This window comes from Pelodiscus sinensis, chromosome 1 (assembly GCF_049634645.1).
Source record: "Pelodiscus sinensis isolate JC-2024 chromosome 1, ASM4963464v1, whole genome shotgun sequence".
Classification (NCBI taxonomy): Eukaryota; Metazoa; Chordata; order Testudines; family Trionychidae; genus Pelodiscus; species Pelodiscus sinensis.
The window spans coordinates 167,498,898-167,522,751 of NC_134711.1; the positions used below are offsets into that span (position 1 = coordinate 167,498,898).

At 38.2% G+C, this 23,854-nt stretch overlaps 1 protein-coding gene across 4 annotated transcripts in view; it reads left to right on the forward strand.

Annotated features, from left to right (window-relative positions):
* The window catches only part of GBE1 (1,4-alpha-glucan branching enzyme 1), a 264,165-nt gene that overhangs the window by 219,060 nt on the left and 21,251 nt on the right, over window positions 1-23,854 (forward strand). For all 4 annotated transcript variants that reach the window (XR_012897753.1, XM_075909685.1, XM_075909701.1 and 1 more), the window contains exons 13-14: window positions 10,911-11,095; window positions 12,404-12,532. Coding sequence is in view for 3 of the 4 variants with exons in the window: in XM_075909685.1 (XP_075765800.1) it covers window positions 10,911-11,095; window positions 12,404-12,532 (314 nt within the window). In the remaining variant the exon portion in view is untranslated. The remainder of the gene's footprint in view (window positions 1-10,910; window positions 11,096-12,403; window positions 12,533-23,854) is intronic.

The following is a 23,854-nucleotide window of genomic DNA, read 5'->3' on the forward strand; positions in this document are numbered from 1 at the left end:
TGACAAAATCACATACTTCAATCTTCAGGTATGCAATGGCATCATCAGGGATAGTGTTCCTATCTTGCCTTCATATGCAAATTTGACACATTTGACCAAGGTGTGGACAAAGACTTGAACTAGATGGGCCATTATATTCAACACTCAAATGACATCAAAAACTAAGTTTTGGACACTTACAGGCTACTCTATTAGCCTCATTTAGCACAGACACTAATTGACAAGATTTGTTTTTTCCCTTTCCCTCCCCATCTCCTCTCTCTTTCTGCTATTTATTTGTGCCTCTGGGCCATTCATCTTAAGAAGTGAGTTGTACCCACAAAAGTTCATGATACCATCTATATTTTTTGTGAGTCTCTAAGGTGCTGCGGGACCATTTGTTGTTTAAGTTTTTTCAATTACAGACTAATACAGCTACCCCTCTGAGACTCATTGACTTAAGTGGACTTTCTCTGTGGCTATAAGATCTTTTTCATGCTAGACTATTTTGCCATGTAGACAAGCTCTGAGTCACCTGGAGCTCCCACATATAGACATTGTACAGAGATTTCTCAACCAAATTGTTGTTTTTGTACCTGTGCAGATCAAACAGTTCATTTACAATTATCTGGAATGTAAGGACAAAACACTCCTATTGGTGTGTGTGGTGTGCAGTTTTTTGTTTTCTGTGTTAATTTCTGTGCCAAGTCAGCTTTCAAGTGGGTCAGTGACAAGAGACCAATTAATCAGAAACAGAATATGACAAATTAATGGGGGTTGGGTAGGAGAAGATCTTTTTTGGGGGAAAAAGACCGATTTGGTATTCAGATAATCCAAGAACTTTTTCTCTCATCGGTATCTCCCAGCAGTGTCCTGAACAACCTAACACATTAATCCAATAAACTATTAACTATAACTTTCAAATAAATCTATTTTGCCTATGGTGCATAAGAACCCCAAGGAAGCTAAACATACTTTTCAGTAGTTTTCAGTGCCCATACCCAGGATAGGTAAGTTAACGATTTTGACAAAAGTGAAAAATAGAAAAATACAAAATGATATGTTGAGTTACCAGTTCTGATTTGACTTAATCTGATAAGTTTAATTCAATAACTAAATCTGATGTTATTTAATAGAGCAAAAGAAATTTGCAAACATGTAAAAATTGAAATAAAATGGAAAGTAGTACAAAGATGTATATCCAGATAGGAGAAGAAAACCGCTCTGTAGAAAGGACTCAAAGCTGTAGGATTCAGAATAACCAGTTATACCTCTAGATAGAAAAATTTAAGGGAACTGAAATTAAGATCTGCAAAAGCACAAGATGATAGAGTGGGGGAATATGTATTTTTATGAAAACTTTTTGCTATCAATACACAATATGTATTAAATATTTTCAGCCTTCAACACGAGACTAATAATGCTAAAGAATAAAACAAAATAGCATCTCAGATATGCAAACAGTTGTTTGGAATAGGAGTAGGAACAATCATCTCCATCATACCAGTAAGTAGAATTTGCATTTAACAATGCAATAGAATAGAGGAATAACATAGAGTGGCTTTCTTATTACATTTTAGGGTTGCGGTTTGTTTTTTTTAATTTAGCAGAATTTGAGACTGCAGATCCTTTTACCTTCTAAATCCACTATATCTATATAGGGAGGGAATATCATTGCACTCTGAGAGAAATAGCTTTAAGTATGATTGCCATCTGTCTCTTATTTGTTAAATGTTTGTGTCAGAAGTAGATTACAAGGAATATGATCTGCAGAAAGTATTTTAGAAGTACTTATCTCTGTGAACTTGGAAAGTGTAGTGATCAGCAAAATGTTTAAATTTTTAAGAAAGTCTTAAGAATTGCAGGCGTATATGTCAAAGAAATGAAAGCTTCTGGGTAGAGGAGAGAAAGTATTTATAACATCTAAGCCGAATTAAACATTAGCTGAATTTATCTAAGCTGACAACCTGTGTACCAAGACATAGCCTGATGTATTTTGAAATAGCCAGTACATTAAACTGGAAAATCAGACTGATGAACCTTTTAACAGTAGAATACATATTAGATTAATACATCTTGCAAGAGTGCAGAGTTCTAAGAATTATTCTGCAGGAGATAGAGACAGTAACATATGAAGCCTCTAGAATTTAAATATAGTCTTTGATATCAGGTACAGCAAATAGTCTGATAATGATTTCTTTGCATTTACCTGTGCTTGCTTGCCTTTACTGCTTAAAAAACCCAACAGATCTGTCTGCTTTGACAAGTAAACATTTATTATAAGTGACATGTATTTCAAAAGGGTCTCCTTTGGAGGAGAAAAGGTCAGTAACAAGTAAATGTCATTTAAAAAAAAAATCAAGACACACCACTTTCAACTCAGTATTTTTTTATTTTTTTAGGCAATGTACCATAAATGGTTTTGTGTTGACAAAATGGTTGTATGTGCACATATAGTTGTATATTATTTTTCTAGAGCTGGGAAGGAAGCAGATTTTCTGTCCCATGGAAAAAGTTTAAGGCTTCAGAATATTTTCCCAATACATAATAACAGAAGTGAGCAATCCCTGGATTTATTTTTTTTATTTTTTTTTGTGAGAAGAGGAAATAAGACATACACCCACTGCAACTGACTGATCAACTCACCCACTTAGATTAGGCAATAGCCCAATGATTAGGGTATTTATTTATGATATGAGACACTGAGGTCCAAGTTCCTACATTGCTCACATGACAGATGAGTGCCCTGTCTGTTGGACTATTAGTTATACTGAGATCTCTTTTTCTCTTTCATTAGGCTCCCTGGTCCAGGAGCATTCATGGTCCTTCCAGACCACAGATGTCAACCCTATAACTTTTATATAGAATGTGGCACATTCAGATTCAAGGTGGGATTTAAAAAAACAAAAAACTAGGAGTGTTGGGTGCCTAACTCATGTGGAAAGCCTATATATACATACCTACATTCTTCCATATTTTTGAAAATTGCACCCTATATGAGTATGGGGTGTAGTTTAAAGACATTACTGCCACTCATTTGAGATGATCTCCATGAGAGACAAAGCTCCTTGGGAGTTAGGCAACAGATCCTGTGATACATAACTCTTTTGGAGAAACTATGTACATCATAATGATCTAAAGATGCACAGTATTTTCATTGAGAGGGATCACACTGTATATTTATCACTTGTTAATTGAACTGTCACAGTAACACAGTAGGCCAATGTATAATACACTAATCCTGCAAGCCTTCTGTGCATTCAAATTGCATTGAATATTGGACACTTTGTAAACATGGATAATGAAATCAAACCAGAAGTATCTCAGAAATGCTCTGAAAAGAGAAAATAAAGAAATTTCTGTGTTGAGGCTATCCTTGGAAATTGTTAGGGTGAAAGAAGGACAATTTTTATGGGTTTTAAAGCTGAAATTTGTGTATAATCTTTTAACAAATGGATGTGCTTATAGCCCATATGGAAATGAAAATAATAGGATAACCTGAGTTGGCTAATTTTAACACTCTGTCTTTTCAGGTCAATTTCTAACAAACAAAATTTCTCAAATCAGGATATTTTGTTGTTTTGTTCATTCTGTCCAATTAATGGTTGACCAATTCCTCCAGAGTCTCATATGTATCCAATCAACAGAAGACCAGTAAAGTGTAGAGATACAATTTGTAAACAATTGTAAAAAAACTATAGTTAAGTCTCAGCAGTTACACAAAGGAATGGTGCAAATGACCAACATTTTTTATTATGTTTATTTCTGATAATTGGTTCTTTAGTATCAAATACTTTTTCCTTGAATGATGGTCCCTATAGTATTCCACTGAGGGTTATACCCATGTGCCATGCACCCAGAGATTTTTAAAGTAATAGTGTTCATTGATGAATGCATGTACTCTTGCTCTGCCTCATGGCAATAAAGTGGGCCAGACCAACTGTGCCTTTGGTTCTTCCTCATTATCATGTATTACAGCCTCCTCTATTCTCTTGTCTTTTGTGACATCTGTTAGAAAAGAAACAGGCGACCAGGAACGGATGGGGTAAAAGGGACAGCTTTATTGCCTATGCATGTTTACCTCGGACATTCAACACGATGTCTGAGTGGCCACAACCTGGCGTTAGTCAGACCCTTTTATTATGTTACCCTTTTAATATGTTAATTCACATATCTATCGGCGCTTTTCCTAAAGCCTTATTTAGTAATGTTAGCTCCCATAAAATGAATATTAATAAGCAAATAATGAATGCAATTATACCTACACCTAATTACTATTTACAGATTTTCTAATTAAATCAACACATGCCTATACTACAAACTAAAAGGTTACAGAGTTTACAGGGATTTTAACCCCAAAGAGATTTATACAGTGACAATGAGGATAAGCAAAAGACACAACAAACTAGAGCAGCTACATGCTTCTCTTTTTTCCTAGGCTTCAAAACGAAGGGAAAAACCATGTTTAAATGTAATCCTATGGCTGAACCCTGGACCATTAATGCAACAAGGCTATTCCAGACTCCTATTAATTTTACACCACCCCCACCACCCCAACAACATCTTTCTACAACCTGAATAAAAAAGACTGGTTTATACTTAGTATTTTGTTATGTCAGTAATAGTTTACAGGATTTTTAATGACTTTGGGTCACTACCAACTCCAGTAACCATGCCTGGGTAGTGGAGTAAGTTTATCTTTGCCAGTCCACACCCAGGAAATTTGAGCTCTGACTCAAACACCTCATGGTGGTCACCATGAGGCTGCAGTTGAATCCAGGATTTGGAACATTCATGTTTGTCCATTCATGGCACCATTCATGGCACTGAGTAATCTAGGAGCATGTCTACTATAGCTGAGCCCTAGTCTCATTCTACTGGTACCTGAGCTATGGACTATGGGTTAGAATTGAGCCATGAGGCAGGTAAGCATGCATATAAGCATGACAGTAAGTCTTCCTGCTTTGTCCATGAGTCCAAAGTGCACAAACTTAATAATAAGAATAAGAAGCCTCACAGATTATCACTTCTATCCACTGAGCTGCATAGTCCTTATTTGGCTATGACAAAGTCAACTGAACTTTCTGTTTCAAGACAGTCCATTCCAGCTCCCCCATCTGACTGAGAAGCACATACCACTGACTCCAGAGAGACTCCAATGAGCCCTGAGGTTCCTGAGCTATTTGCCCTAGCTTAGGTGAGGTTTCCATTCATTCAGTGCCATCCCTCCTTGGAGGTTGGGCTCCTCTACATTAGACTTTCCTCCTTTGGGCTATGTTTCTGTCTATTCTCCTGAAACTCCTGGTTTTCTGACCATTCTAACAGTACCACCATTCAAATCAAGCTCTGATTTCTCAGTGTCAGAGGATTTGGGGCCTAATGTTCCTCCTCATATACAGCCCTTGTGGATAACTCAAGGTCCCAGTGGGCACTGGAAATACTCAGCCTTTGCCCAAAACTGAGAGCATTGGTATACTTCTTGCTGGGGCCTTCCTCAGTACCTGCCACACCCATCACGTTGGCCATACTGGGAAGTTGTGACTACAGTATCCACCATCAGAACCTTTCTTCTCACGTGGAGTCTCCACTCTTGCGTCTTCAATAGTCATTAAATAGGCATGCTGAACCCGTTTGAAGATGCACCCCTTAATCCAACTCTGATGGTACTGCTGGAACTGGAGCACTTCCCCTCATTGTCCACAGATGCTATAATGTCTTTGACTTCCTTCTCACCTCTGGATGACTCCCATCAGTTCCAAGAACTGCTCTGTAAAATGGCTGATGCCCTCTTCAGCCCAATGGAGGAAGTGTTGAGACAAACAGCAGCAACTGCTTGATATTTTACATGCTTGGGTATGAGCCAGAATGGCCTACTGATCAATGATGCCATTCTTCACTTGACCCGGACTCTCTGGCACATTTTGGTCACTTGCATGCCCACTCTAACTGAGCAGAGAGAAGACATTATATGCCTCCAAAGTGTTTCTTTCCTCACCTCCTAGTTAAACTGATCTGATAACTTCCTTTGATAAGTTAACAAGTCCAGTAGATAAGGGGGAATCAGTGGATATGGTATACCTAGACTTGAATAAAACATTTAACATGGTCTTACATGACCTACTAATCAATAAACTAGAAAAGTACAACCTAGATGGGGCTACTATATGGTGGGTGCATAACTAACTTGGATAACTATTCTCAGAGTAGTTATTAATGGTTCAGTCAGGCAAGAAGGACATAAGTGGAGTTCTGCAGGGGGTCAGTTTTGGGATTGGTTCTGTTCAATATCTTCATCAATTATTTGGATATTGGCATAGAGTCTTCTTATAAAGTTTGCAAAAGGGATTGCAAGTACTTTGTAGGACATGGTCATCATTCAAAATGTTGTAGGCAAACTGGAGAAATGGTCGAAGTAAATGGGATGAAGTTTAATAAGGACAAATGCAAAGTATTCCAATTAGGAAGGAACAATCAGTTTCACACATACAGAATGGGAAGCGACTGTCTAGGAAGGAGTACGGCAGAAAGAGATCTAGGGGTCATAGTGAACCATAAACTAAATCTGAGTCAACTATGAGACACTGCTGCAAAAATAGCAAACATGATTATTAACAGGAGTGTTCTGAGCAAGACACAAGAAGTCATTTTTCTGCTCCACTCTGCACTGATTGGAGTATTGTATCCAGTTCTGGACACCACATTTCAAAAAAGTTGTGGAGAAATTGGAGAAGATACAGAAAGGAACACAAATAATTAAAGGTCTAGAAAATATGACCTATGAGGGAAGACTGAAAGAATTATGCTTGTTTAGTTTGGAAAAGAAAAGACTGAGAGGGGACATGATAGTTTTCAAGTATCTAAAAGGGTGTCACAAGGAGGAGGAAGAAAGTGTTCTCCTTGGCCTCTGAGGCTAGGACAAAAAGCAATGGGCATGCATTGCAGGAAGGGGGGTTTAGGTTGGACATTAGGAAAAACTTCCTAACTATTAGGGTGGTTAAACACTGGAATAAATTGCCTAGGGAGGCTGTAGAATCTCCATCACTGGCAATATTTAAGAGCAGGTAAGATAGATGACTATCAGAGTTGATCTAGATGGTGCTTGGTCCTGCCATGAGGGCAGATGACTGGATTTGATGATCTCTCGAGGTCTTTTCCAGTTCTCAGATTCTGTGATTGGGGCCTGCTGATGTTACCCTATTTTTAAGGGAATATGTGTATGTGCTGGGGGTTTTTAAAACTATAGTAGTTAACAAACTAAAACATGATTTGTAATAATTTGTTGTGTGAAACTTGTAGAATATTTTTTCTTACCAAGAGCATCAAAATTTGTAGAAAAAACAAGGATTAGGCTAGCAATATTTTCAATTTTTTTCTGAAAAGGATGTCATGATCTACAGCAGCAGTGAGCAACCCATGGGTCATTCGTGGCTGTGTTCCTGGGGGGTTGCAGCAGTGGGCCAGCTGCCATTTTGTTTTCCCAGCTCGGCCCCGGATGTATGAACAGCTGGGGCAGGAGGAGTGGCAGGGGCGTGGATTGGTGCTTTAAATTAAAGGGGCCACAACAAAATGTTCCCGGCGCAGGCTTTTTTGTTGTTTTGGTTGGGTTTTTTTGCTGAGCAAAAATTTTCACGGCCCTGGAGGTCACAAATTAAAAAAGGTTGAGCACCACTGGTCTACAGGATCTCATTTCACATGCTTTAAAAATCTGTTTAAAAACCATTCTTATGTTTATGTAATTCTAAGCGCTCTTAACCATTTATCCTTTGCTTCAAACGATTGCTGCCTTTTTTTTTTGCAGTTATATTGTGTGATCTCGCCAAACTGCCCTTTTGTATTAGCAGTTTAGCTTTGCTCTTTGCTCTTTAGGAGACCATTGGCATATAGAACTGCTATCAAAACTGTCCGAGAAGGAAAAAGACCAACACAATTCCAGCAGCCCCTTGGGTTTCAGCCAAACACTAACTAGCACAAGCTAAAGATTCCAAAATAATTTATATTAAAGGTTGAAATATATTTATAGTTTAATGTATATGTACATTGGTGGAGAAATTGTCAGCACAGTGAATAGGGCAGTAATGCAGAGGTCCCATTAGATTTGTGCATTTGATAATTTGTACCCATTAGCATACTCCTTGGTGTCAGTGAAGAAATGCATAATATCTGCAGTGTGTTAGCAATGGTGCACTTTAATTAAATTCCTAGGTAAAATAATTATCTGTTACACTGTAGAGAAACAAAAGAAAAACATTCACTAATCAAAATGTTCAGTTAGCAGAGTGGGTTTTTTCCATTAATTTCATTGTCTTCCATTTCATAACTTGTACCAGCTGGCTTCTTGTCAGTTTTATAGTTTGGACTTTCACATCAAACAGCAAAAAATTAATTACAGGAAAAGAAATCCCAATAGTACTTCTGTGCATAGAGGTTTTCACAATTACTCAAACATGAATATTGCTGTATGTGAAAGGAATAAAAACTGGAGAAGGTGACCTAGTATATACAGTACTTTTCTGGAACCATTCATTGTTTCCAATACTGTTAGTCATATATTTCTCTGTTTTTGGTTCAAAGTTAGATTTAAAAGCCTTCCACTTTAAAAAAAAAAAAAAAAAAAAAAAAAAAAGTGGGACTGAGCTGACTAAGATGACAGACAAGCATGATATTCTGTGAAATGTGAATTCTCATTTGAGATGGAGAGACTTAATGTCTCTCAAGTGACAGAGTAATTGTGATTGGGTAATGAAAAGGGTATTCCTGTCTCAAATACGAGCTACCTTTATCCATACCACTGTCCAAAAACTGCTTTGGATTTTTTCTGTCTTAATAATTGGAAACTCTTTTGTCATGGAAGAGCAAACGTTTTCTTAAAGATCACTCTTAGCTTTTAGATATCATGGCTGCATTACTTGAAGTTAAGACAGTCTTGCTTTGTAGAGTCAATCTAGGCTCTCTTGTTAAATAAAAAAAAGCCATAAAAACAAATAGCAGGTATCAAAAATGATAAATAGCCCACTGAGGTTTGCATCAAAAGGATATAGAACCAACTTTAGAAAAACTCCTGCTTTCAAAAAATTACCTATGCTTTTATTAAATTTATACGTTATCTGAAATTCCCTTTTCCCTGTTAGTCTTGTTGGTTCATGCCCTGTTTTGCCTGTTTCAAAAAGAACCAGCTGCTATTCATGTCATTTAGAAATATTGTATATATAGATTTGTATGCACTTTCTTCTGGTCTGGAAAGGTAGAAATACTAACATGAAGTATCAGTGTCTAACCCATTCAATATTATCTATAGCTATTATATAATATAAATATTTCAGTGTTGATTACTTTATCCTAAAATGAACAGATTTTGATTTCCTTGTCCATCTGCCTTCACAGCACACAGTGTCTGACCTTCAAAGGTTTGGGTGTGTCTGTCGGGGGTTCCTTTTCCTTTTCTTTTCTTTTTTTGAGGGGCGGGGAAGAGTTTTCCATCTTTCACAATGCTAATCCATGTTCTCCAACATATTTAAAATAACAGGGAGAACACAATTGAAGAGAATATCTTAATATAGCTCTTAAAAGAAAATATTTAATTAGATGCATAGTCAGTTAGATAGTGGTACCTCTTTTTTTTATTATTTATTTTAATCTCTATATTGTCAACACACCTTGTGTGCCATGCACTAGTATTCCAAGGCCATTGTCAAAACCCTGACAGGATTCTGGTCCATTTATTTCAGACTTTTGTTTATAATATTGACCTGAATGTGAAATGTAATGATTTTATTTGTCAACATGAAATTCCAGTGCAGATCATAGTATTGTGATTGTCCTATATATTTTCTGAAACTGTTTTTCTTTTCTTTCTTTTAATCATTTCTTTAGCCTAACTAATGTACCTGTAGCTTGAAACATGAATATTCACACAAGTCTATTTCATAACTCAAATTCACATCTGCCACCAATAAATTGGCCATGTCCTCTCAATCTTCCTGGTGTAAAATACTATGGGAAGCAACAGGTGTTGCTGCACATATAGACTGTGTATTCAGGAGATAGTTTGGTTTCCTCAGTACCTTTTTCCTCCTTGTCACCCTTCCCTTCCCCTCTCTCCAATACCCTCTGGGCCAAAACACAACACATACTAGAGCTTCAGGAGACATTTGGGTAAAATATCAGCAATTCCTTTTATGTCACTTTTATATGCTCCTTCATGGACTCAGGATAGGGTCTCAAAGACCATAGGAATTAGTTCACCAGCACAACTGGATTGATATTCTGAATGTAATTAGCTAATTAGCAAGTGAGGGACAGACAGATTTCCCAGTCATTTTTTAATTTAAACTAAAGTATGCTATGGGGGGTTTCCTACATCACCTGGAATTGCTGATGGCACTGGATATGCAATATTAATATTTGCAGGTACACCTCAGCATTTCCCAATCAGGTGTGTTCTGCTAACTGGAATGGAAGTGTCTCTCCCTTCCATTTTATTTCTTGAGGGATTGTGGGGAAGGTGATAATGATGGGACATTCTCAGGGATGGACAGTCATTAGTGAGAGCTAGGAGACTTGTTCGGGTTCCATGGTTCCTTCAAAATTATTTACATCTCTACTGGTATTGTGTTAAGGAACACAAGCCTGACAGTTAGCTGTCCTGATTGGATTCTGGTGTGGGTGATATTTAAGCACTACATCAACACTGGAGGGGGAAGTGTATAGGAACACATAGCATTTATCTACTGCAATCCTAATACCCCTGAGAGTTCTGAGGAGCTTTTTAACACTGCTAGGAATCTTTATGTATGGAAAAAGATGATTAGATTCTATGTTTTAGAGTAGGGAAATTGTTTAAGCATATTAAAGTGTGCATTCAGGTTCTCGGATCTCTTAATCATGTCTATATGTATCTCTTACCGTTCCATAATGCATATTTTTAAATATAGGTAATGAATTTGGGCATCCAGAATGGTTGGACTTCCCCAGAAAAGGAAACAATGAGAGCTACCATTATGCCAGGAGACAGTTTCATTTAAGTGATGATCACCACCTTCGCTATAGATTTCTAAATGCATTTGACAGAGATATGAATAAATTGGAAGAAAGATTTGGCTGGCTTGCATCTCCCCCGGTAAGCTATATATGCTAACTGCTATGTTTTAGTCACCAGTAGTGTACATGTGCAGAATTATAATAACATAAAATATACATGCAAATTTTTAAACAGCACTTTATTATGCACTGTGATGCCTTGTTACATATTTCAGGTTGTCAAAACATGTCACTGAAGTCTCTCCTGCAGATAATGAAAATCTGAAACAGTGTCCTGTTTACTTTCACAAAGAGCTAGCTCTTATTATTTTTGCTGCTTCATTTAGAAAGTTTAATTCAGACTGGTTAAAGCACATAATAAAACTCTGTCTGGAATCCAGTTGAAAGATTGCTTTGGGAGTGTCTTAATTGTTTTGACTATTTCTTTTCATGTCAATAATTATTCTGTCATAAGGAAAACATTTTCAATGTACTTTAGTGTATCTTATGCTATAGTCTCTTGAACTTCATGCTGCCAATGCTGTTTGCAATTATACCTGAATACTGTGCTGTGTAGCTTTTGTTATAAAACTGAAACATCAGTAAACCACCTGTAGCTTCTCAATGTTAAACAAGTTTTGGACTGCATGATAGTTTTTGCTCACATATTCACTAAGTGTGACAGAATATTCTGTTCCTAATCCAGTCTCTTGAAAGGAGTGTTTGGAATGGCCATATAGTTATTCTCTTTGGTGTGTGGCTTTAACAATGGATAGTGCAAAGATGATTTTATATGGAATAGTTTTTTGTTGCAGGTCATACATAATATGGTTGATCATCAATGCCATTTTCAGCAGGAAGGAAAAATAATCCTTCTATATATGCACATTCTGTAGTATAAAAAAAGCATCCTGCTTATTTATATCTTCTGTTCAGCTTCTGAATGATCCACAGTGGCAGTGATGCTAATTTGTACTAGAAAGAGTTTGTAAATTTCTTTTAGTTCAACAAACAAACATACCACCATCAATTTAGGGAAGAAACATGTGGACAGTAATGCATAATTTAGCTTTGCTTTAAAAGAATTCTCTTCAGGTGTCTTTTTTTCAGTTGTTGCAGTAAAATGTGTATTTGGCTTTTATTCTTTCTTTCTTTTATATCTATCTTAGCTGTTTAAAAATTAAAGATAATTTTCTGCTCTGAAATTTGATACGAAGTTACATACCTTATGAGAATGTCAACAGTTTAAACCTGCATACTAGAAGAATTAATCTTTTTCTCAGTTTTGCTTTTATTTACTTTGCAACTTTGCTTGAATTTAACTTCCTATTGTTGAACATTTTAATTACAAATAATTAATGTATTATTTTTTTAACAACTGAAATGTAACTATCTATTTTCTTCCCAGGCTTTTGTGAGTGAAAAACATGAATCAAATAAGGTCATCGCATTTGAGAGGGCAAATTTAATTTTTATATTCAATTTCCATCCATCTCAAAGCTATACTGAATACAGAGTGGGTACTGAAACTCCAGGAAAATATCCTTTCTTTATCTGTTATGCTTGTTCATAGAAGTTAAAAGTGTATCATTTAATTTTGTTTAACTTGAATACAAACTGTAATGAAAAAGTAAGAAATAATGTTTTTATATCAGTAATATAAGCTTACATTCTTCGATATTGTGTAGTGTACAGTAAAAAAACCCACCTCATTTGCTGTAAAGTACATGTTGATTCCTAACTATGTTGATCTAGTAGGAATTGCAAGTAGTAGCAGGAAGTAGCATATGCAGTTCTTATTCTAATGCCTTATTTTTAGTAAACACTAAGTGTTGTTATTATTATTACAGTACGGAAACTGCTCTACTAGAAGGTTGAGAGGAGCCTTCTCACACTACAGTCAAGGTTAGACTTTGGCCTGACAGTTTCAGAAAACAATTTACTTGGGCAAATTACTCCATTTACATGTGTGTCAGGTACTCATCAGCAAAAAACAATGCTAGTCTGTGCTACCTGATTTTCCATAATATCCTTTGAGGTCTGCAGATGGAAAACAATACATTCTGAGTTAAATCCATTTTAAAGATGGCAAAGCTGAAGCAGAAAAGTTAGTAAGACTTTATCCTGCAAGCCAAAAGACCTGCAAATTTGTAGAGCAATTTTACAAATGCCTTCTACAGTTGTAAGCTATAATTAGATCCAAACTGAATATTACCTTATTCACTCCTTGCTTCCAAGCCTCTTTCTTAGATTGCAGAGGTTCAGTACTCAAACCTGGTTTTGCATTGATATGAATTACTAGTCACTGTTTTAAGAATATGGTTCTAGAAGTTGTATAGAAATTTTTCCTCCCATTATAAATAGTACATTGATTTGTACTCATAAAATCCAGGGTGTATTTCTTTTTATACTGCTGCTGCATATGACAACAGTTACACAGGTAATTCCACAGCTTCTGTTTATTGGTTTCAATGTGCAAGTCCATGTGGGTTTCAATAAATTGATCCCTTCCTACTTTGTCATTCCAAAAGTAAACACGGTAGTGGCATACCTATGCAAGAGTATGGTGATCTCCTTGGTAGAAGACTTTTTTCACAAGGACCATGCTGAAGAAGTTAGAGTATCATGGGAAGTGACTTTGAGGCCTCAGTTACAGTTCTTAGAGCTTCACTTGTTCCACTATGTTCTAGTGTTTTTTCTAAGAAAAATATTCCTAGTCAGAGACTTTGTTACAGATGTATTATTAAACATGCTGGTCCAATTATTACATTTTGGTCCCATTCTGCCTTGATAAAAGTTGGGTGACATTGTGTCAGAAAACAATGGGAGACCAAGAGTATCTCTTTTTCCTTCAGAAAAGAATAAGGAAGACAAAGGTTCTCTTTTTTTTTTCCCCCCCTTCTCAAATTAAAGATGCCAAAGACGAGAAGTAGAATTAAGTCTAAAAATCTCCACAGAATCTCCTAAAAGATTCTACAGAAGCATAACTTATGTACAGGTTGGATCTCCCTGGTTTGACACACTCAGAACCTGACTGGTCCTGAATGAGGGGGGTTCCAGACCAGGGGAGGTCTGTCCCTTTATGGCCCATCCTGAACCAGTACTCTCTCCCCGCCACTCCCAGCAAGCGCTCCAGCTCATTCCCACTGCTGCCTGGCCAGCTGCAGCTCCCAGGGCTGGAGTGCCACAGCTGGAGCCCAGAGTTCCCTGACTGCTGCTGCCATTCTCCTGCCCTGCAGCCAGACTTTTCTATACCTAGGCTCTGTGGTCTAGGAACATCCGTTTTCCTGACAGACCAGGGACGTTACTGGACCAAAGTGGGATGTTCCACCAGCAAGGCATTTATCAGTGTGGCAGAATCTCCCATTTTAGTGAAACCAGGTCTCAATAAATTTTGGAAAAGTGGGAGTTAGAATTAACAAAGCACAGATATTTTTCGAATGCCACCGAAAGGCCCCCCATATTCATACTTTAAGTTGCAAGATGTCAAGAAAGGCAAAAGAGGGCATATTATTGGAAAAGGGTCACTGACTCCCAGCAATGTTTTAAGTACTATGTCAATTAGACATGCTTCAAACGGGGTAAGTATTCCCAAGCTTTACCGTTTCCTAGGTAGCCAGTTCTCAATCTTTGCTGGGGCCACAAATATTCCTTGTGCTGGTAGACCAGTGTTAGTAAAAGTAGAAGGTTTTTTTTCAGAATTTCCTTAGTGAAAATATGGCTGTGAAATTGGCATTTCAATTTTAGAGGAGTTAAGTTTATTTTTGGATCTTTGTTAAGATTAATAACTGTTTTATCAGCTAAGCAAGTCAGTGGGAAGCCCTGACTTGTATTCCATATACCCAGAGGAGATATAAATTATGTGCTTTGATTTCTTTTAGGAGCATTAGAAGTATTGTTACCTTTTTTTAACCAACAAAAATAGCTGACATAAACAGTTTATGGGGGGGAGGAGGGGGAGGGAAATCAGAAGTTTATTTTCTCCTTTTCTACTTTAACTGAATCTTTTATAGTAGTCTAACATTTATTATATGTATTATTTAGAAATGTTTTAATGACAATTTGAAATAAAATAGTTCTGCAGGTTAACACGTTATATAAACCATTACTCACATATCCTAACCCTCTTTACGTCCTTTCCTCACCTACATACACTCAAAATCCTGATTTTTTGTTTTTTGTTTTTAAAGCTTCAGTCCATGGGGACTCTCTGTTTCAATAGCAAACCACAATAAGGGACAGGCCATCTCATCAGAGACTCTCTCCCTGGATCTCGGACTGGTACACAGAGTCAGGCATGCCACCTCCAGATAGCATAAGGGCACACTCAACCCAAAGCCATGGCTACCTTGATAGTATTCCTCCACAGCTGTCACATAGTCCTCTGTAACTGACATACTTCAAAATGAGTGTCCCCGTGGGTGCTCCACAACCCTTCCTTCCTCCCTTCTACTTCAGGATCCTGACTGGCTGAAGCCATGGTTTTGGGGTGGAGAAGTAACTGAGGAGTGTGGGGTGGGGTGGAGCTCATGCATGAGCAATGCCTGCAGCCTAACAGTGCACCACTGCTGGTGCACACCTGCATGGCCCCAGGGACATTGCTATAAAATCTCTGCTCTGAGGCTCGGCAGCAGTGCACTGACCTAATGTGGATCACCCATGGGGGACACACATCTGGAAGAATGTCACTCTTCTCACCCACAAAAGCTTCTACCCAAATAAATATGTTAGTGTTTAAGGGCATATCTACATTAGGAAATTATTTCGAAATAACAAAATCAAAATAGCATGTCCCCTCTATGGGGGAGCCTCAAAATTAGTTTGAGGCAGGCTCAGTTAATGTGGATGCATAACCTCAACTTAGAGCCCCCAGAAGCACTGAAGAGTAATTATTTTGAATTATTCTGGGAAATAGTTATTTTGAAATAGCATTAGCATGGATGTGCCACTGCTGCTATTTCAAAATAACTATTTTAAAATAAGCATTATTCCCCAAGGAAAGCAGGAGTATAGATTTTGAAATAATTAGCCCATTATTTTTAAATAACGGCCTTGTTAGTGTGAGCTCTCTGCTTATTATTTTGAAATAACTCCCTAATGTAGACCAGGACTAAGGTTCCACAGAACTCCTCATTGTATTTCCTGAAACAAGCTAGCCTTCAAAGCATGTGCAACAAGATTCAGTTTTTGTCTAAAAAGGCTGTTGTGTCCATGCATTTTTCACTTAAAATGTCTTTTAAGTGTTTTTCAGTCATCTGAACGTTTTGTCCACTAGCCATCTTTTATTCTTCATTTGGAACTTCAATGTGAAACGCAAGAACTTAAGAACCTTATGATGGATTTTAGAAGCAGAACAAAGGTATATGGGCAGGAATTGTAAAGGAGTTTATAATGCCCATGTGTATGATAGTGTTTGGTTAGAGAATTAGATGAACTCAGTGGTCCCTTCTGGCTTCATAAACTATGTATCTATGATTGTGCTACTGCTGTAAGTCCATCAGCTTTTATATGCACCAAGTTCACGTTTATTAAATGGGCAATTCTGGCTTACATTATTGTTAGAGTATATTGTTTCTTTGTGTGTGAAATATTGGAAGTGCTGCCACCTGTTGTGCACACATCCAGGGGTCCACCTACTAACAGCTTATTGAAGGGTTAGCTGCAATTTTAACAGTGAGATCAGTGCCAGACATGAAATGCTATGTGCAGGGTCAATCTCTATTAGCTCATCTATCCCTAAATAAATGTATGGGTTTTTCTTTGTTCAAGTTACTGTCTTTGCAAGTTCTGATGTACTACTGAAGCCTATATAGAGAAAACATAATTGTAATGTTACAGGGGAAATGGTTATTTAATTACAGATCTGCTTTTTCCATATGGCATAAAAGTATCACGCACTTACATGCTAGAGTGAATGAGTACTAAAGTGTAGCATGTTCATTTTGGGCATGGGTTTAGGAGAAATAACTATGATTTCAGTTAAATATAAAGATAAGCAAATAAAATTAGATGTGACCTGAAATCTCAGGAATATTACCATTCAAATTTGCAAGAAGTGCCTTTTTTTTTTTCAAATGCAAATCCAGGCTCTGACATTTGCAACCTGCACCTAGAGCTTCTAATGAGCAAATAAGGTCACTTGAGTGAGTCACTGAAGTGTGATTGCTGAAGGCAAAGATGTTGCTTTGTAGCTGCTTGGTTGGCAGACTGCTTTGAAGTGCAGTTATGTAACTGTCCCTGCCTATTAGAATTCATGCTTTATACAACAAATGAAGACAAAGAACTTAATTTAGGATCAGCCAAATGCCAAATTCTATCCAGGTAGTTTATATGTTGAAGTTAATATTGTGAATACAAAATATAGAATACTAATATTGGAATGTATCATGTAAAACTTTTATTTGGAAGGAAAAAGGCATCAGATTCTAATAATACGAATCTATTTGTTATTGGACAGTTGCATGCTATTCTCCACTTTCTGTTGTAAGTGAATAGAAAAAACATTTCTATTTGAATTATACTTGATACATTGTGCCATTTCAGAAGCAGTACTTATGAGGGCTGGCCAGTTTGGACTAACATTTTTCCTGTCTAATTTGCTTCAGGTTGTAGATAGATGGATAATCAACATTTAGCCTCCCTTAGCTATGTGAATGCCATGAGACTTTAACATGGTAATGCTTTAATAATTTTCCTTTGTTGAAATATTGTCAGATTCTTCCTGCAGTTTAATGGTTGTGACAGATTAGTGTCCCAAGTTCCATTTGCAATAAAGAGCATTGTAGTTAACCTTGTTCTTTCTACACAAGAAGAATTTGGCAAAAAGTGCAAGGAGAAAAATCAGCAAGGAAAAGTGTTTCCTGTGTTTTAACTTATCGCATAGACTTTAATAGACTTGAACCTCTTTGATCTGGCAATCCTGTGGAAACAAGGTTTGCCAGATTAAATATTTTGCCTGGCCAGGGAAGGGAAGGGGAGTGAGAAGGATGGGAGAGGGTGCTTATCAGGGCCCCACATCCCCCACCGCTATGGGAGAAGCAGGGAAAGGCCTGTCACTCCGTTGTCTTTTCTCCAGCTGGAGAGGAGGGTAAGCTGCAGTGTGCAGCACACTTCTGCCTCTGCTTGACAGGCTCTATGCTATGGGTGTTCCCAAATTAGGGACACATAGTACGGAGGTTATAACGTTCTTTCAAATTGACTTATATCTATCTTATAAATAGTAAGCCCTTTAGTATTTCTCAAATTATTTTGGCCTCTGTTCTAGATATTTACTTGTATCGCCAGAAATGCCCACAGACTATGGTAATAGCCTATTGCAAGGACTTCACTGATTAGCCATTTTTTTTGAGCACTGCTTTAGCAGAGGTCAGGAACAGGACAAGCTCATCTTCTTTAAATGCAAGAAATCTGAAAGTATCCTATTAAAATGCAGAAGCAAACAGCTCACAATCAGCAAAGTCAAGGCGTAATTAGATTAGGTTCCCTTTATAATTAAAAGACAGGTAGACTAGAGTTTTACCTTTAAAAAGTGGTGAAGGAAATGTCTTAACTTTTTTTTTCTTCAATAGAATATAAAATTGCAAGGTAAAAATAAATCACTTAAAATTGACATTTTCCTTCAGACTTTTTTTTGGCTGCTGCTTAACAAGTGGAATATATTATAACAAATAGACTTTGTTGAATCCAAGCTGCATTTTTCCTGGATCCTCAACTTATGAAAAGCCCTCTATCTCATTATTCCAAACTTTTAAATAGGTTATGATTTCAATCATAGGATAAACAAAAGGACTGAAACTTTCTCTGAAACTAGTAGGTACCTTAGATATGTTTTGGATATGTATTCCACATCTTATTTCACATACTTCCTCTAACTTTAACATGTGTATAATTTCGTTGATGTTCTACTTACAGGCAGGGGTGACCCATGGATGTAGGCAACCTCAGCAGTTGCCTAGGGCACTGCATTTAATGCGGCGCCCAATGATGACATCACTCCATAGAGGGCTATGGAGGCAGGAGCACTGATTGCGCATTCCGCCTAGGGCACCAGTTGCCGACAGCTCTCCTCGAGCCGCTCCTGCTTACAGGTTGAACAGAAATTCCAGGAGATGTAGAGAAATGTTTAAATGTTCATTTAGCCACATGTTTTGTATAGATAGCCATCTAGTTTGTGTGTGCATTTATTTGTGTACAAAATATGAGAGCAACATAGGCCTGATCTGATATTCTGTAGATATAAACATTTAAAACGTAGATACATGTTGTTTTAATTTATCTAGCCCAACAGTTCTAGGTTCACAAAGAGCCACTTATGAGAAACAAAATATAAATTCACTCAGTGTTCACAAGAACCTCTGAACCAGTCAAAACGAATGCCATTCCTTCCTCTATTTGAGCCTGTCTAGTCCAGCACCTTTGGGACCTGATTGGTACCGAACCTGAAAATTTGATAGATCATGAGAGGTCAATGTTGTTTAGCACAGGCCTGGGCAAAATATCTTCCACAGGACAGTTCCAACTCACCAAGCTGTTGGATCCATCCTGCAGACACAGCAGAGAGCCATAGGCAGACTCCCTACATGTTCTCTCTCACCTCCCTACCGCCACGCCCCCCCTCCCCCAAACCCAGTATGCTGCGGAGAAAAAGCTGCTAGGGCTTGATTCGGACAACTGTGAGTCATCTTGTGATACAGCTTGCAAAGCACCTTTCACGTTTGTAGCTGTTCAAAATCCACATGACCCCTGCAGCCAGTGTGAGTGTGGGGCAGTCAGGGAGTCTGTTTGAGAAGTCTGCTGGTTGGAAATCAAGCAGGGAAGTCTCTCACCAAAGTCTGCCTCGGATACCCCAACCCTTTGCACCCCTGCCCTACATAACCCAAATCTTCTGTCCCCAGATCCTTCACCCCAATCCCCTTCCTCTCACAGCCCAAACCCTGTGTCTCCTTTCTGCATCCCAATCCCCTTCTCCAGATCTCAATCCAAACCCTCTGCTTCCCTTCTGCACCCCAGTACCCATCCCCTAAGTTACAGCCGCCTCCTCCTCTAGGTCACAGACCAGATTCTTCCACCCTAGTCCCCTAACCCAGGTCACAACTGCCCCCTTCACCCAAACTCCCTCCGAGACTCCACACCATCTCCTATGCCCCAGTCCCTTTCTTTAAGTTCCCTTCTGCACCCTACTCCAACCCAGACTCTGCACCTCCTGCATTAATATGGAAAAGTGCAGCCATTGACCAGTTTCCAAATTCTTGAAATAGTTCCCCATCAAAAATTATTGCCCACCCCTAGTTTAGCAGCATTGGCAAAAGCCACTGCTAACTGGGCTCTTATAGAACAAATATCAGAACAGAACATGGAGAACTAGGACTGGTGGGAAATTTTGGGGGGCCACGGGAAACCTGGCTACATCTGTGAAAAGTGGAGATCTGGCTAATTAAAATAATTCTGCACCACAGATGTTACCAGACCAAAGGGTGCTGGACTAGAGTCTCCTCAGATCAAACCCGGGTCTTGTCCTCAGAGTGAGCAGATGAAAACTCTGTCAAAGAAGAATTTTAAGTTCCAAAACTCTCCAGTGGAAATGTTGCTCTTTCATTTCTTGCATAAATTCCAATCAAGCCAATTAGCTTAATGTCCAATATAAACTTGAATTACTGGTTATAATAGGAGGACAGAGGTAGACTCTTAAGATACAGAAAAACATACAGTATTTAAATATTGTAGTTTTGAACATACTACATTTTACATAGCAAATGTTAGCCAAACTTTAGTTAGCTGTTGAAGCTTTAGTTAGAGCATGAGACAAATGTTAGGGAACTTTATTTTTGCTTAATGTGCTTCCTAATTTTGAATTGTAGTTGTACTAATCAAATGCCATTAGAAACTGCCTTTCTGAATGGTCTAAATTTAGGAAGTAAGAGAACTCTTGGTCAGTTAATGATAGATTTAGTTAAATCTACACATTTGTGAGGCTTGCTTTTTACTAATTTTTATTTCTGTTCTCTGTTGTATGATGTTGACTCACATTGAGCATTTTGATGTGTGAATTTGGAGATTGATATAATTAGCTAGTTAATATTGCTGCCTGATATTCTGTAATATCTTGCCACTTTATGTAGGTCATGAGTATTGATCAAGTGCCAGCTGCTGGTTGTGGATGATCTTGCTTAGGTGAGATTAGAGAACTGAATGTTCATTTTGATACAAGATCGACTAATCCCATTCTTCAAAGGGCAAGATTGGGATTTTCAAAAGTGCTAAAAGAAATTAAACACCTAACGCATCCCACTCTGCAAGTGCATTCACACTTTTGAGTATATGCAGATACATGTGCACTGTTGTGCCACAATCCCTCTATTGTTTACACCTGAAGCCAGAAGCATGGTCAGTTTAGTGCACACAAGTTAGCACACATATGGATCTCTGTCCATACACCTATCAGCTGTAGCATGGTCATGTGCCTATTTACAGTGCAGTGTGCACAAGAGAGGTTTGTATACCAGGTTACTTTACTTATCTATGGACCTCCTGGTTCTTTTCCCACAAAACCTTTTAGTGCCTGACCTTTAGCCAAAGGTAAGATGTCCCTGATGCCTTCCCCCATACACACCACTAGTGGTCTTGAAGGACAGAACCATCCTACTGCCATAAGCACATGGAGCACCTTAGGCTGATTTTACCAGAGAGTGAAGGACTCCTAACAGGCTCCCCAGGAGAGGATTTAGCACATGGCCATGCTGTGGTGAGCTGGACTGAGTGCTGTCCAGGGCTACAAGCATAGAGGCTGAAGTGACTTGTGACTCTCTACTAGCTTCATATATCTGGACATTGGCAGGGGGCCGGACAAAGAGGTATCAGGAACTTTCAAATTCCAAAAGGAAGTTCCAGGAGACACACATGTGGGGAAGGAGCATCTTTACTGAGTAGACCAGACTTATGAAGACTTAGAGCTGCTGTAGGAATTAGACTTTTATGCTGGTGGGTGGGGGTGGAGGAGGGTATGTAATTTTTTTTCTTTGTACAATAGATTCCCATTGTCCCCAACAATATTCCCTCTCTCTCTCTCCTCTGATATCCACACCACAGCCTGGTGCTCTGCCTATTCCCGGTAAAACACAGGGCTATATGTGTTTTTAGTGGAGTGCCATGAAACCATGTAAAGCAGGGGTTCTTAACCTCTTTACCTTCACACCATCCTTGAAAGTGAACTTCATATACACACCCCCCGGGAGCCATTTTGTGCACAGCCTAGCCCCGCCTCCTCACCTGACAGGAAGCTAAGGGGCATGGCTAGGACTATAAGAACTTTGCCAGGGAGCTCAGTCGGGGCCCAGCCTCTGAGAGAGACAAGAGGCCTGCCCAGAGCTCCTGGCTGAAGAGGCTAAGACCTGGCCTGGGCCTCCCACAGCAACCTTCCCTCAGGCTAGCGAAGGCTTCCCTGCCTGAGCCGCCGAGGCCTGGCCAAGCTGGCCAGCAGGGCTACTCTCTGACCTAGAGGAACCCAAGGCTCTACTGGTGTCTGGCTTATAATTTTAATTCATAATATTAATTATGAAGAAATCTAAACTTTAGAATTGTATCCAGTGAGAAGGCAATTGCAAAACATTTTCTGGGAGGCACCTCACACCTCCCTTGTATTCCCCTCACATCTCCCCTGGGAAGGCACACCTCACTGGTTAAGAACCTCTGATGTAAAGCATTAAGTGGACATGTGCATTCATTGTGCCTGTCGGTGGATTTGTCAGCTGGCACTGACTTTGGTGGTCCCTGGGTTGTGGAAAAACAGGTGGATGGGAGTTGGTGAGAGATGGAAAGAGCAGATGTTTAAAAGAGCTAAGAAGAAAGACCAGTTTCATGGCACTTAACAGTTCTGCAAATATCTAGCACCACCTCTTCCCAGCTCCCATCTTTATTTCTCCTTATGAATGGGATTTAAAGTTTTGCTTCTGTATCACAGGTATGCTAAATACTGTACTTCCACATTCCTGTGGTGGTGATTCAGAAAGGCTAATTCTATTTAAATATGTGATTTATTTTTTTAAATATAATTGTGTATGAAACAAGAAGGCCTTCTTATATTGTCTACTTGTATAACATTGTGCCGAGTAAAAACTGCAGAATTTTTTACTTTTCCTAAATACGCTTTGGGATGTTCAATAAACTATTCCATTTTCAAGTCTCATTAGTTGCCTGCATGTATTTTGCCAATTAAGAGACGCTTACTGTAGATTACTTTATAAGATCCCATGGGACAAAGCAAGTTTGATCTAGTTTAATTGCTGATTTAAGGGTGTAGTCACACATTGAAGCCTTCTAGATCTTCAAAACTAATTACAGTAATTCTTGTATTTTAACACATAGTAGTAGTTCTTCTAGAATTCTTAAGTAGTAGATGTAATGTTCATAATTAAACATGGACTTCTGCTATATATAACATTTTCCTGAAGCAAATTTTGATTTGCTTATAGACAAGTTTTCTAGCTATCTCTGCAGTTGTTTCAGGAACCTATTCCTGGATTTATATTTTTTAAGGCTTTTCTATTAAATGTGCTTACCTATTCTTAAGTTTTACTTGCACATCTCCCTCCATTAGACACAGCTTCTAGTAATTCACCTTATTGGTTGTACCAAAGATGATTTCATCATATTTCTTAATTTTTTTGCACGAAAAAAAGATTTAAGATCAAGTCTTCTAAGTAAATTGAGGTTTCTGAAATTTTACAATTTTTTCTAGATTTTTCAAGTCTGGGGTAGGTGAAAGAAAACTTAAGATACTTTGTACTAAAAGATAATCAATGTTGTCCAAATAAAAAAAGAACGTAAGTACAACTAAAGTCTGAGAAAAAAATAATGGAAATAT